This window comes from Octopus bimaculoides, chromosome 2, assembly GCF_001194135.2.
Source record: "Octopus bimaculoides isolate UCB-OBI-ISO-001 chromosome 2, ASM119413v2, whole genome shotgun sequence".
NCBI classification, from domain to species: Eukaryota; Metazoa; Mollusca; class Cephalopoda; order Octopoda; family Octopodidae; genus Octopus; species Octopus bimaculoides.
The window spans coordinates 175,400,532-175,417,182 of record NC_068982.1 but is presented as its reverse complement, the minus strand read 5'-3'; the positions used below and the strand labels follow the sequence as shown (position 1 = coordinate 175,417,182).

Genomic DNA, 16,651 nt, shown 5'->3' with positions numbered 1-16,651 from the left:
GTTAATCAAAGTTCAGGGAAAATAAATTCTTTTGGTCTGAGTTGTCATAGAGTAGTAAATTATATAAATTCTTGAAAATCAGCATTTGAATGTCCTAAAAGGCATTTGTGATGCAACTAATTGTAAGACACATTTTTCAACAATACAGCAATGTTAATAATAATGGCATTAGCCAATGGTTATTAGGAAAAAGGATTCTTCCAAAATACAATATTTGATTGAAATTTCTATTTCATGTGACAAGCTATTTTTTAAAATCTCATTTTTTATTTTTATCTTTTTTTTTTGCAGGGCAGCATCCGTGAAGTATCTTTAATCCGAGCATCAATGGCATATTCATATATTGAAAACATGTGGGTATTCAAAGACTGCAATGGAGACAAGAGTTACCTGGACACAAATATCTTAAAGGCAACACTTGGTGATTGTTTGTACTCAAAGCTTGCACAGTTCATTCGCAGCTTCAAAATCGCCACAAACGACGACAAAGTTATCATGATTCTCTTACTCCTTATTGAGTTCTTTGACCAGGACAAGTCAAGTTTATTGAGTAGTGAGGTCGTAGTAGCTGCTCAGGAAAAATACACATCCTGGCTCAAAACATACATTGATTGTAAATATAACGATGAAATCGGCAAAGTACTTTTCCCACGGGTTCTCGTCAAACTGATGGACGTACGAGAAATCGGTGAAATCTGTAATGAAGCAACCCAAAACTTTCTGCTACAAGGCATTGATCCTTTAACTGCAGAAGTACTTGACCTCAAACTAATGGTGGACAAAATTGGAAACTCGCCTTGAGAGTTTTCAGTAACCATTGCAACAAAAATTATTGAAAAATAAAAAGAAAAAAAAACAAACAAGAACAGCAACAACAGTAACACCAACTAGTAGCGAAAGCGAATGAATGACCCTTAGCAAAGAGCCAATACTGTTTGTGTTTGTTGTTTTCATTTTTCTCCCCTTGTCCCCCTCCCCTCCAGATATGAACAAAAACAACAGCAACATGACAAAAGATATGAAAAGAAAAAAAGAAATGAAACAAAAAGAAAACAGAAAAAATAACAAATATCATTATTATTGATGCATTTTGTAATATGTGTGTGTGTGTGTGTGTATATATATATATATATATATATATACACACACACACACACTTTTTGTTACCATTCTATTTTTCTTCCAGTGAAAGAGAGAGGAATTCCCTCCATAACACTTTCCTCTATCACCACCACCACCACCACCACCACCACTATACTTTGTGTGCATATTATGGGCAAAGTTTAAGAAATTAAAAGCAGGGGAGAGAGAGAAGAGGAAGTTTGGGTTCAAGGAGGAGGAATTGATAAAAGTAATTGGGCAAAACCGTGATTTGAAAAGAAAATATGATGGTGAGTGAATGAAGTAATAAGTGAAGACAGGATGAGAGAGAGAGGCAGGTAGACTTTTACCATTACTCACACATGCTTAGGTACCTACAAATCATTCATATTTGATAGCCACAAACTCCATCCAGTGTTTCTAGAGGCTTCTAACATGTTGGTTCAGGTATTGTGCAGCTGTTTGTCATTACTACATAACATTGTTCAATGACTGTGACCATTTGCTATTGATAATTGTTGTAACTATTTTATTGGTGTTGTTGCTTGTGTTGCAATTAGAGGAAATGACTCAGCACTACTCATACATGATTAAACATAATGGAAATAGAAAAAAAATAACATACACACACACACATAACACATGAGTATGTACTTTCACAAACCTATGTACACAATTGTAGCCACAAATCAGCATCACAATAGCAGCCACACAACAGGCAACCAACATGAGTACAAAGCAATCCCACCACAACGACACACAACATGATAACAAAGATATCAGCCCATTTATTCTCAACATCAACAAGGATATCATGTGATAAAAACAACATGTAACCTCATGATGATATCAACAAACAAAATGAGCAACACATAAGCAACAACAGCACAATACAACAACAACACCACCATGACAGCAACAGGAACATCAACATACTATTTTGTATAACAAAATTTCAACAACACACTATCAATGCATGAGTAATGGAAGACAATAAAGTAGAACATAGAAGCAACAAGAACAATGCACAATATAGCAGCTTGAGACCTTTCACATGTTTGCTCAACTTGCTAGAAACTGCAGTCAGACTTCTACTAAAATACTCATTGCTGTCTTTATAAAAGTATAAACGCAGAGGATAATATAATCCTTGGTATACTACATCGATAAGCAAGGCAGGATAGTCCCATCTAAAATACATTTGATCATGGCTCTTCTGAACTAGGACTGACATGGAGCTAAACAACCTGTCAATGTTTCTTCCTCCATGATCCACCACACTAGAAGTTCTAAAAACAAAGGGTTGAACATATTCGGAATAAGTTGAGCCCTTGTGACATAAGTTAATATTCATTAGAAGCATTGATATATCAGAACTAATCTAAGCTGTACTACTACACTTTCATTACATAACAGCTTCCTCACTACACCAGCAGCAGCCCATAGACTTATCATCATAATAGCAACACCAGAAACAGGGAAATGCAATAACAGCAGCTATTTAGAGCCTGAAGTATTTTTGTACATCTGAAAAGGAAAGTCTTTACTTTGTGTGAAGCATAGCTTTGGAATTGTGAAGAATGTGTGTTGGGTTGAGCATGAGCAGCACGAGAGGTTATCGGAGATCATTTGGCCTAGTATTTATAAGTAGTACAGCAGTTTGAGCTGAATGTAGTGTTCTTCCCCTGAAATGTTATTGGTTTGTTTACTTGATGTGCAATGTTTACAGAAGGCAATAGACTGACAGAATCATTAGCATGTAATGAAGCATTTAGTTATGGAATTTTACATTCAGATTCTATCACAATCAACTTTTGCCTTTCATCCTTCACTGAAGTACTTAGATTCAGTATGATTGACTGTGATCTGATGATTTCACCTGTACATGAGGATTTGGCCAGCTGTTCATTAATGAGTAGGTAGAAATTACCAATGAACATACAGGGGCCTCCAAGTACTGAATCCTAAAATTTTGTGCAACATTAGTGTTAACTGGCTCATGAAAGAGTGAAAATTAGAAGATATTTATGCAACTTTTTTGGGGTGTTATTTGAGGGGAAAACTACAAGTTGGCAAGTCTTATTGTTTTGTAGAAATGTTTCAAATATTCTTTGTTCACAGAAGTCTGCTGACAGACAGGTATAGGTTGCTTCTGAACAGAGCCCATGTGCAAGAAGTGTGGCTAGAGTGGTCAGTAATGGTGTGGGGTCATAATCAGATAGACTTCTCTGAGTGACTGTGTAGGGTTAAGAATTACAGTGTATAACAGGGGAAAGGTGTTGTGTGAGAAATGACAATTGGGCTGTGAGGGAAACCCAGAAGTTTTGGGGAGAGTGCTGTTTCAAGGTGGGATGAAGTATAGGAGCTATTGAGGTTGACTGGTTACATCTATGTTTTTGTGAGATATATATATGTGTGTGTGTGCATGTGTACATATATTAAGAGAAGCACTACACAGTATTAGGAACAATAGCAATGTAGGAATCTCTCTCTCTCCTTGTATTTGTATATATATATATATATATATATACATACACACACATTCACATTTTATATACACACAACGACAACTCGAATACTTCATGATATATGATTTTATATATATCAAGTCAGAGAATGTGTACAACAGTGTGATCAATGAATGTTTGCTATGGTCTTATTTCACAGTATGGACAAATAATTTAGTGTTATCACATATAATCATCATCATCATCATAATCATTATTGTTATTCTTATATTATTTTTCTGTTTTTAACTGGGAACTGGAGTGGTAAAAATGGCATTGTAGAATAAATGCTTAAAAGTATTAAGTTTTTAGTAATACTATAGACTGAGTTTGACCCCTACTGAAATCACCATTGTCCTTCTCTTCTCTAGAGTGAATATAAAAAAAAAGGTACCAGATATGTACTCAAGTCAAATCAATCAACTTATCTTTCTACAAATCTGTGGGTTTGTACCAATGTCAGAAATTGTTGTTATTATCATTACAGAAACAGTAGAATTCTGGACTAAGTAATGCTAATCATTTGCTGAAGTTGATTCAGTTGGCTATATTGTGTTTCTTAGAATTCTGTGACTGTGTCACTGTGAAGAATCATATTTATTCTTGTCAGAGATTATTACTACTTTTGATATTGACACATTACATAGTGGTAAGTCTACAAAACAGTCTGTTCATAATTTAGAACCACCTCATTTCATTTATTACTGATGACCATAAGAAGAAGCCATAAACATATTTCATTTTACATACATCTTACACTGCAAGATATTCCTTTCATCAGCTGTCAACAATCTTCACCTTTACTTATCATATTGCTCCCTCCAGTGGTGCCAAGCAGCAATGATGCTACCTGGGGATTATCCAACTTCTTTTGGTCCATATCATGAAGTTTTTTTAATTTTTACCTACCTCCTTGTTATATATAGCCATCTACCTTGTGTACTTCTTTAAATATAACTTTCTTCAAAATCTCAAAAATCAATATTATGATTTTATTTTTAATGTGGTCCACTAGTAGAACTTCTGATTTTTCAGTGTTTAGGTTTATTCGTCAATGTTCTGAGTTCAAACCCTGTCAAGGACAACATTGCTTCTCACACTTCTTGTACTGAGGGAGTTAGTAAAAGTAAATACTTATAGACAGTGGAATTGATTCAATCACCAATGTAAAACCTAACATTTATCTAATACCAAATAATCCTCATTATGTGTCAACTATCAGATTTGTGTTTGACAGTTTTGCCTGTAATGTAGCTGATAGGCATTGCATTTTAGATATGCAGGCATAAAATGTCTATTTCACATTCAGTATGTGCAATCTCCATCTTTGTCACAGAGGAACCTTGTCCTAAAATTCATGATTTAAAACATAGTTTTACTTTTCCTTCAAATCAGGATCTTAAGAGAGATTCACATACATAGCTACAATTGAGCAAATCAAGGGACTATTGTAATAAGAACTTAGATGGTTTGTAGAGAAGATTGTGTTGTATGTTGTGGAAGGTACTGCATGATAGGGCCACAGATTTTTTTTTTTTTTTCATTTCCAGTCATAATTGCTTAATTTACATCTCTAATGGTTCTTGACAAAAGCATGAACCTTCCTAACATGAAAACCTTCAATTTTAAGAACTGTATCTAGTTCATTTTCTTTTACATTATGTTATTGTTATTATTATCATTATTATGATATTCTGTTTTTTATGTTCTGATTTCATATCCCACTGAGGCAATCTTTGAGAAAGGAAGGGATCAATAACAAAGTACCTGTCAAGTACTGGGGTAATGGTAATGACTACTCCCCACCCTGACAAAATTGCTGGCCTTATTCCCAAATCAGATGCCCTTTATCATTATTAAGGAGTGAAAGAACTCAGCTTTCCTTTACCTTCATTATGGCATTTTAGAAAGAATCAAACCTCACATCTCAGCACTTAGTTTCTTCAACCACTCTGTATAGCTCAATTTTAAAAAGAAATCCTAGTTAATATTAATTTTCTGGGTTGGCATAAATAATAAAGACCTGGACTAGATAGTCTTTCACTATTTAGATGCATTCATCTATGTTGTGATTTTAAATCTTGCCTGGACAATTTTGCTTTCTTCCTATCATATGTTGAGAAAATATGCACTAGTCATATATACTAGAATCAGTTTGAGAATTTTTCCCAATAACGGAAGCAATAGTTGTGATAACAACAACCTCTCTATGTTAACAATTAAACTGCATCATCAATAACAGACAATATTATAACATTATCTTCTTAAGTGCAGCAGCAGCATCTAATGATCATGGAAGTGTGCATGAGGAGCTGCTATGCTTAGTATTATAGCATACAATAATATTGTTGATGATAATTTCAGAAAAAATAAAAGAGAACAAACTAAGGAAAATGTAATTAACAAAATAATTGAATTGTAACAATTTGTTTCATATTAAGAAGACATATATTATTAACATCAGCGAGATAGCAGTAGATTATGAACGTTTTTCAGACTTCTAATATATCGGTTTCAAATTTTGGCACAAGGCCAGCAAGTTCAGGCAAGGGAGAAAGTTGATTACATCAACCCCAGTCCTCAACTGGTACTCATTTTATTTATCCCGAAAGGATGAAAAGCAAAGTTGACCATGGTGGAATTTGAACTCAAAATGTAAGGATGGATGAAATACCACTAAGTATTTTGTCCAGCGTGCTAAGAATTCTGCCAGCTCACCACCTTAGACTCCTAATATATTGATTTGTTACCCTGGAACTACTGAATGTTCAATACAACAAAGTTGACCAAAATTAACGTCAGTACTTGATGCCTATTTTATCGGAACGTAAAAGCACCCACTACACTCTCGGAGTGGTTGGCGTTAGAAAGGGCATCCAGCTGTAGAAACTCTGCCAAATCAGATTGGAGCTTGGTGTAGCCATCTGGTTCACCAGTCCTCAATCAAATCATCCAACCCATGCTAGCATGGAAAGCGGACGTTAAACGATGGTGATGATGATGACATTATAATGATACAGTTAAGTCTTTATAGGCTTTGAACTCACAACATTATACATCCATTAGTTCATCTAACTCTCAGAAATTAGGGTGGTCTTCTATCTAGTAAAAGAGATTTATATCTCATCAATTTAATTCCTGCGAATCCCTTAGTTACTTCTATTCATATTAAGCCTGAGTGATATTTTTTGTTTGCTTATGCTATTTTAGGTTCAATTCCTAATAAGTTGGGAGGTGTGGTTAGTTTAGGAATATCTATTGTTGTGTTGTTTGCATGTCCTCTTTTAGAAGCTGTATAGGATTAAGTTATAATTTTTTAGGGCAGTTTTGTTTCTGATTTTTAGTTGGTGTGCTTTTTATTTTAACTTGAACTGGTAGCTGTCCTGTGGAGTATCCTTATGAAATAATTGGTCGGTTACTAAATATTACTTCTGAGTGTGTGCTGATTCATTTATTGAAGCATATTCTCTTTCTTTTAAGAAGGTTATTTTAAAGTATGATTATCTTTTAATCATGGTGAATACTAAACGATAAAATAAGAGATGTAAAGTTAGCTGGTGTATAGGACTACCCATCTCTTACTTTGTGAGATCAAATCTACTGAAGGCATTTTGTTGTGTTTCTAGGGCTGAAGATTTTATTATACATCCATTAGTTCATCTAACTGTGAGAAATTAGGGTGGCTTTCTATCTAGTAAAAGAGATTTATTTCTCACCAACTTTACACTATAAAATTAAGCACTAGTCCTCTACAATCTTGCCAGAGTTTATCAAATATATACTTTAACAAGTTAAGACATTTACATCTAACTTTATGCCTTGTCTGCCATGTTACATGTTGAAATCTTGATTATACACATACACTCACACATATTGTCTATTATGTTTTGATGCTAAGATAAGGACCAAATTACTTTCCACAGTTCAATTTAATTGGCTAATAAGAAACTATTTACTGCTTTGCAGTCCAGTCATTAATGACAGACAGGGCATTCTTGATATGCCAGTAAATGTTGAAGTTTATCTAGAAGTAAGAGAATCTAACATTTTGCAGCACTTATATCTTCTAATTGGTAATATAGAAGCATTGTTACCTTGGTTGCTAGATTGCAAACTGTCTTCAGAGTTATAATAATTAATAAGAAAATCATTGGAAAATATGTCTTGCTGTAATTGTTCTAGGCTCTTTACATTCTGAGTTGAAATCCCACCCAGATCAACTTTACCTTTCATCTTTTTTAGGGGTCAGTATAATAAAAGTACCCATCAAGAACCGAGATCAATATTAGTAACTGTTCACCTTCGCACAATTTTCAGGCTTTATGCTTATGTTTGAAACAATTATTATTATCAGAGATATTATACAAAGTTTAGTCACATTAAATTAATGATGTATAACAAAACCCGTCCAGTCCATGCTAGCATGGAAAATTATTTTCATTGTTATTGTGAGTAAGCCGTAGAGTAAACTAGATGTTTGGGAGGCTGGAGTATTCATATCTCATTTAAGGACTACTATCTTAACTTCGTATTCATCTTCATGTACAGAGTGCATCTAAGGGTAAGTCAGCCTAGCAGAATAAATCTATCCAGAAGTTAATCCTGTGAAAGGATTTGAACTCAGCTCTGCTAGTTAGCAACATCAACAGACATTTACATAATGTGCTATTGTGAGTTGTACTTCCTCATAGCACCTATTTAAATTTTAGTGCTCTAATCCATTTCTAGAAGAGTTGAGTGACTTGTCCGCTAGCATTGCACATTGCACTGCTGGTGAATCTGGCTCAGTAAGAACTCTGAATCTCATGTTTCTCTTCATAGTAAAATGGTTGCATTTTTGAAGTTAATACATCATAAAAAATAATAATTGTTTCTAATTTAGCCACAAGACCATCAGTTTTTTTTTTTGTTTTTTTTTTAGGAGAATGGGTTAATTAATTATATTAATCCCAGTGATTGACTAGTACTTTAGTTTACCAACCCCTAAGGGATAAAAGGCAAATCCTTGGTAGGATTTGAACTTAGAACATAAAGAGCCAGAAAAAAAATGTCACTAAGCATTTTGTTCAACACTAAAGATTCTGATAGCTCAACAAGGCTTACTATAAAATGTATGAGAGTAACGAAAATCATAGTAGTACATAACCCACTAACTCACATTTTGCTAGTACAGTTTAGAAAGGATAAAGCACAGTTTGTGGAAGAATTATTATGGTATTTGTTGACTAGACACAAAACTTTATTGTTTATAGGAAAGAAAATGAACTATTGTGATGTTCGTACTTTTCCCAAGGGATTAGCAATGTATGTGAAGTGAAATCATTCCAGCTGGAGACTGAAACCTTCACTTTGCTTGGAACTTCTTTAAACTACTTACCACAGAAAAAAAAATCATATGCATGGTACTAGTAGTAAAAAGAAACTGTAGCAAATAAATATAATTCACCATGAGAATTTTAAGTGATTGGATGGTTATGTTGTTGTGTATACATATGACTTCTAAAGCTGAAAATAGTTGTTTGAGTTACTCAGAAGCCTTTAGTTTCATGTAAAACACTTGTTAAGCTTTTTGTTTAACAATTGTTATATACAAACCTCAAATTTCCTGATTAACTTCTGCAGTGTTTTCAGCATCAAAAAGAAAATATACATATTGTCTTTTTCTCTACTTTGTAAACCTAGATGTGGTTGGTTATATATATATATATATACATACATACATACACACACACAGAGTTATGAGCAAATGATTTAGAAGTTTTCTTCATAATTATGACATCCCTGATTACATTATATACAAGTATCCTTTACGATGGTTGAAGCATGTCAGAGGAACTGTATCTATAATTCAAAGGGCCTGTCATGTCCTGCACATTTATCACACAGATTCTGCCTGAGAATTACATCAAGGTTAATTCATACTCAGTCATAAGATGATAATTTAATCAGTAAGCAGTTTACTTGATTCAGTAACTGGAATACTCATCATCAAAATCAACAGAGATCCATCTATATTTTTCTTTATCCACACACATATATTATATAGCAAGAAACAAGCAATTGATTAATAATTTAACTCAATAGACTAGAGGGTAATCTCCTCTTGAGCTGAACCTGTCATCTGGTTTTCAATCCCAGTGTTGTTTCATTTCACTTATTTTGCTATTGATCTCAAGGAGGGCATCAACCCCATAAAATTAAACTAATCTATCTCTTCTTTCTTCTGCTATAAACCTTAATGTTTGTGTCTCTACAATGCATTAGTTTTGACTACAATTAAAACAAGAAAATTTTCACCTACTTTTCTGTTTCCAAGAAAAGCACAAATCTGATAAATGCAATAAAGATTTATTCATTAGTTCTAAACTCAGCATAAAGAATTTAAACATAAAAAAAAGAATAGAATCTAAAGCAAATATTGTGCATTAAGATGATCAAAGACCATACTGATCAATACAGTGTGGATGAAAATGAATAAAGATATGGTTGATTTTTCTGAACATTACTTATTTTCTCAACTTACAATTTTTATTGTTTCTTTTTGATAGGTCTTTTTTGTTTTCCATTCAGTTCCAAAACAGTGAGTTGTTCTTTTGTTAAAAGAGAAAAATATATGTAGGATATTAGGTACTAGTTTTGTTCTTGTTGTTTTACAGTCGATATCAGCCCTACCAAAGTTAAACTACTACATATTTCAAAAATAGTTAGCCAAAAACATTTCTGTAGGAGTAACTCTCTCATAAGTCAAACATCCTTATTATATTGATGTAAGATCACCATATTAACAGAGGCAAATTTCAGTATATCATCAGTATACTAGCTCCAACTTATTAAATTATATGCTATAATATCCTTAAAATCTAGAGTTTGTGAGAAGAAATTTGGTTACTAAATTGAACAGATCAAATGACAGTTTATTAAGTTCTTCACTGTTTTGACAACTGTTCTGGTGTTAGAAATCCATCAAGTAATGGATTTGTAATGAAATGTGGGACTAGGATTTAATAAGGCTTATTATATGGTAGTTGATGTTAGAATTGTAGGATGCTGCTGTTGTTCAATCTCACTTGAGGTCTGCTTGATCAAATCTATGGTCCATACTTAGCTAATTGAACAAAGCATTCAGTAGAGGCTTAAGGCCCTGCTATCTTGTAAAGCATATAATCCAAATACTTATTGAGAGTATTGTACATAGTACATTGAACAAACCAGGTGATTTACACAGAAAATTCATGTTGGTTTCAAGAATTACTGGCAGAACAAAATAAGGACATAATAATGAAAAGTTGAAGTCAGATGTGAAGATATAGGGATAGTTATTTGATGACAACTGAGCAAATAAGTATTATGTAATAATGTTCAATCATGGCTTAGGTATGAGAAGTACTGGTACACATATATGGATAGTTGAAGGAAGTGGTACAAGATATAAATTTGTTATGGAAACTGATCATGTGAAGTAAATGAGATTATGTAAGTGTTTGAACATGTGAAACAAACTGATGAAATTAAGTGAATCCATTTGCACCAAATAAAAAAAATGGTATGGGAATGGATAATGTGATTAGTGGTAGCAACCAATATTATATGGAACTTCATAGATTGTGGTTAAAGAAGTGATGAATGAATTAAATATGTCTGACCAAGAGTTCTGGTTTTACAGAATTAAAAACAAGGTTAAGCATTAACTGGTACAAAGCAATGATGGTGATGATGATGGTTTTGGTGACAATGGCAATGATTGTTGTGACAAGATGATGACAGTGTTGATGCAATAACAACAGTGATGATGATAGTGGCAGTGGTTGTGTTTTTGTACTCCTGTTTAGGTTTCAATGATAGGCCTTTTGATTCACAAACAAAACAAATCTAGAGTGGGTAATTAAACTATTTTTCTTCTTATAAATATGAACCTCAAATCAAAATTTATTTAATAATAGTTATAAAAATAACAACTCTACCATTAAGTGAGCATATCACAATTCCCTTCACCACAGCCGCTCTCGTCTTGTCCATATTTGTTTGAATATGTTATACCAAATTCTGCCATAGACCCTCCCCCGATAATTTTTTTTTTTTTACTTTTTTATTTCATATGTGTTTGTGGAGGTGATACTATGTTGAGTTTTTTTTTTGTTTTGTTTATTTTTTTTGTGCTTTCTTCCTGTGTGGAAATAAGATTTTGTTGTCTTCATTCATAGGCTCCTTCCAACCCAGTAAATATTGCCCAAGGAGTGAACAACACACCAGATCTTTATGCTGCTCTTAGTGCTGGCATGACTGAGTCGTAAATTTACAAGGACTATATATTTCTGTGTCTATGTGTGTGAGCATGTATCTGTGTGTGTGTCTATATATATATATATATATATATATATATATATATATATATATATATATATATACACACACACACAAACTCACTCACTACATGCACATACATGCATTAAAATGAAATCGATTACCTTTTTAATCAGAGATTCAGAGACTTTAAATGCCAGCTTGCTTGCTTGCCAGCTTCTGGTATCCTCTTGTTCTTCCTAATATCATCAATAGAAATTGCATTACATGGAACAATTTGCACCTTTTTAGTGCATTTTCAGTTAATACAGGAGATGTGCTTGTGCACTCTTTTAAAGGAATAATGTTTCGAGTACTTTTTTTTCTGTTTTGTTGTTGTTGTTATATATACATTTTTTTCCCCCCTTCCTCAGAACTGTTTTGACATATATAAGCAAACAATTGGTTATACAACAACGTCAATAGCACTCTCACTAAAGAGCACACTTAAAACAAACAAACAAACACACACACACACACACACACATATATATATGTATATATATAAACAAAGAGAAACTTAAGTCTGCTGAACTAATAAACATTCTGTGATTTGATAAGTTCCTCTTTTATTAAATTAATGGTTTTAATTTGTTTTGAGTTTTTTTTTGTTTTACTTTTAAACCTTTGAAAAGTTAGTAAAGAAAATAGTCCAGTTATTTTGGAACCCTTAATATGCTATCTTAGAGCCATGTGTAGCAAATTCAAAGACATCAGTTGGGAATATTTTAGTTTCATTTGAGTTGATTTTCTCAGTTCAGTTGGGGGCCAACAAATTCATCTCTTTTGAGAATCACATGCTAATATCATGTTTCTTAATTGGTAAGGTGAATGATTGGTGCTCCCACTGGGGAAGTATTTTATTTATTTATTTATTTATTCACTTTTTGTTTCTATATATCACCAAATAAGAACAGGTATTTGAACAACTCTAGATCTTAAACTATAGTTTCAGATGACTGCACTAACATTAATGGTCATGTAGCAAATCATCTCTAACATCCCTAACAAATACACATTATGTGTTCACCTGAAGGTTTATTGTACTCTGTGGCCATCTATATTCTTTTCTTTCTTATTTACCCACCCTTCCTCTCAGAAATAGATTTGAGCAGTCATTTGTCCTCTTTGGTCACTGATACATTGTAAGATATAGTCAGATATAAAACCTATAAAGAGCTTTCAGCTCTTTATAAGCATTGAGTATGTTTTACATGCAGGAACACATATGCACGATGCATACATATTTATTTCATGTTGCTTACCATGCATGCTTGAGCATTGCATATGTTAGCAAACAAAAATGAGGTTGTGTTTTTCATTCTGTTTAAATAATACTCTTATCATGACAGAAATTATATAAAGCAAAATATGAAAGTCATACTTTACATGTACATGGAGCATTTTAATGTACAGATTAATACTACCTATCAATACTTTCAGTTAATTAAGTTCAATTGTAAAGCTTGTCCATGTAGGGATGGAAATGATTTATGAGAAAATTAAGTTCAACAACTGGTTTATTTTGAATTACATTTATTCATGCATATATATTTCATTGATCCTGTAAAACCCTGACTGACAAGAAGCTCCTTGCTCCATGCATGTATAAAATACTGGGTTTTTTATATTTTGTTTTATATTTTTGTGATCTTGTTTTTCTTTTTTTCATCTAAGGTTAAATGTTTGGCTAACTTATGGATTATGGATACATACCTTCTTTCAATGATTTTTCTTTTGTTCTGTCTTTATGTGTGTGTGTGTGTAGAGAGAGAGACAGACAGACAGACAGACAGAAACACTGTTAATTTTACACATCTCAGTTCACTTAGTTATTTGGAATATTAGCTGTGTTACACTGCCATCATACGAAGGAGAGAGATTTATCACTAACGCACTTAACATGATAAACTTCCAAACGCGCTACTCAATTTATTAGTTTATGGCTTCTTGTTAGTATTTGATATACATACACACAGAAGTCTATATATGACACTATACAAGTAGTGTGTCTAGATGAAGTCATCTTGATAGAGAGCTATTCTTCTCAAAGCAATATCCATGAAAAATCTTTAAATCAACATCCCTTCTAGATCACAAAACATTCTTGACAGCCCTTCCATGCTAATGATGGTGAGTGAATTATTTCTATCCTCTAGTCACCATGCAGCTGGTCATTCACAGTTGACACCACTTACTTAGTCATCCCTATTGTTCAAATTAGTATGGACAGAAGTCAATTTTGTTTATCACCTGCATACCACTGGAACCATTATCAAAACATTTAGCTGTCTTAAGTTAAGTCTCTGTCTATAAATATATACTGTAGCTGCTATAGTTTGCCACTATAAGCTTATTGTGTAACTAATGAATTATTAATTTGCATTAGCTGTACTAAATTCAGTTCATTCTGTAGATAAAGCTACCCGCTTTGTATCTGAAATGAGAATTATTTTATCTGTATTACATAGCTGAAAATAGACCAAAAACAAGTAATATCCCTATGAACCCTTTATTCAGAAAATTATTATCAGCCACATTTAGTCAAGTTAATAATGTGTCTAAATATCAGCCAAAAGGTCTACACAGTCTATTTTGTAGCCTATGTGTATATCCAAACACATAACATTCAAACATCTCAGTACATCTATCTGAACATTTTTGCTATTAGCTAAGTACAGCCTGCCATTTTAAGCAGCTGAAACAATGCTGTCAATATAATTAATAAAGGTACAGCAGATTCTATGAAACAAGCATATGAAGATGTTACTTTATTGTAATGAAACATGAACAATAAATGTTGAGAATCTAGAGAGAAAGAAGACAAAGACATTTCTTATGTCTTGGTTAAAGGAGCAGGTCAATGCCCATGATCTTTGTAGGACTTCTGGGACTTGTGGGAAAAAGGGATGAAGAAATCACAAGTCATAGATTGTTGCAGACCACTTCTTTGCTCCTGCAAGAAGCTTAGCTTGTGCTTGCATGTTGAATAGCCAATAAAAAGGAAGACATCTGTAGGTATTAGTAATTGTATCTGTTGACATGTCTCTGCTTGAAAACCAATTTCATTTATACCCACTTGTGAGCAATGGTTGCAAAGAAACAGATTGAACTCTTCAAAAGACATTCATGGAACACAGATGAGCTGGGAGAGTAGCTGAACATTAAAAGGTATTATACAACGCATGCAGGAGAGACAACTGCATTGATATGAACATGTGGTGTAAATGTCGATAAGTGATGCGTTCTCTGAGGGAAAGTTACTTATAGCACATGAAAAGAAAAAAAAAAACTGAACTTGGGTCTCAAAATGCTGGGACTCATAGGCAAAAGTAAAAGAGGAAGATGATAAGTGCTGACATATTCTACTGCAAAATTCATTCAACCCACACCAACATATAAAAACAGACATTAAAATTTTGAGGGAAAGATTGAGACAATTGTGCTGTTTGTTTACTCTGTAGTACTGAAAGTGCCTCTCATGAAAAGTGATTGAAGAAGGATAAGCTCTATCAGATGACTAGCTCTATCTATAATAAAGTAATCAAGTAATTGATTCAATGGTTTATAGGACTTCCACACTATCTTACTTTTAGTGTTCTACTAGTTTCTTACACTATAATACTTCTGGTGTATCTGGAACATATAAGAAGACTAAAACGTTTCATCAAATTTAGGTCTTTATTTGTGACAGGAAACTCATCCAACTGTAGAAAACCTGCATCAGTGGACATTAAAATGATGATAATAAATTCATGAAATTCAAAAAAGAGATGTTCTGACATTATATCAGTATCTGTGTCCCCTAAATAATTAAAGACAGACATAAACAGCTAATATGAATCGATATATGCACAAATGCAGGCATACACATATACACACACAAAACCATGCAGAGAGTTGCTTGCAAATTAACCTGGGGAGCAGGTTAAAGGATGAGTTAAACCTAATAGATCTATCTAACTTGAAAAGAAAAACTCAAAATTAGCTTTTTGTAACTGATCATACAATCCCCAACAAACAATATACATTTATGGATCAAGTTCTGACAATAAGAAGTTGGTGTTTACATGGTTATAATATTTTGTATTACACTCATGTTATTAGATGGTAAATTCAAATCTGCTGCTGATATTCTGTGTATCTAGTTAGGACACTTAATTTCAAATGCCAAAGGGAAAATGTATCTTTTGTGTGTTTAATGATATAAATGCATTGTTATTTGTGAAACTTTTGTCATTTAGGAATATATATCTACACATAAGTTTGTTAGGCTTTCAAGTATAAAATGTTAATATATTGTCTTATAAATAAGGTATCATACATATAATCATTTTAACAACCACTATTCCATACCCCCATGAGTTAAACAATATTTGCTGAGGTAGAGTCTCTATGGTCAGATGCTATCTTTGTTGTCAACTCTCACCTGTTTCCGAGTAAGTTAACATTTCCACATCACCAGACATATTTTCACAAGAATGGAAATGAATGACATTGCTTCTTACACTCATTTACAAGTATAACACAATCTCAAGGCAAGGAGACGGTAACACACACACACATGTGAGTTTGTATATATGTCTTTATGTATGTATACACACATATTTACATATGCATGTATAAGTCTATGTGTGTGTGTGTGTGTGTGTGTTTATATATATATATAATATAAGAAGAGTGGAAATTGAGTTGGATAGTTA

The 16,651-nt window shown here is 33.1% G+C and overlaps 1 protein-coding gene across 13 annotated transcripts in view; it reads left to right on the top strand.

Moving 5' to 3' along the window:
- Positions 1-12,538, top strand: part of LOC106882686 (vitamin D3 receptor) — a 761,413-nt gene extending 748,875 nt beyond the window's left edge. For all 13 annotated transcript variants that reach the window (XM_052965751.1, XM_052965745.1, XM_052965755.1 and 10 more), the window contains one exon: positions 292-12,538. In XM_052965751.1, coding sequence (XP_052821711.1) covers positions 292-801 — 510 coding nt within the window. In that variant the 3' untranslated portion in view covers positions 802-12,538. The remainder of the gene's footprint in view (positions 1-291) is intronic.
- Positions 12,539-16,651: the final 4,113 nt, after the last annotated feature.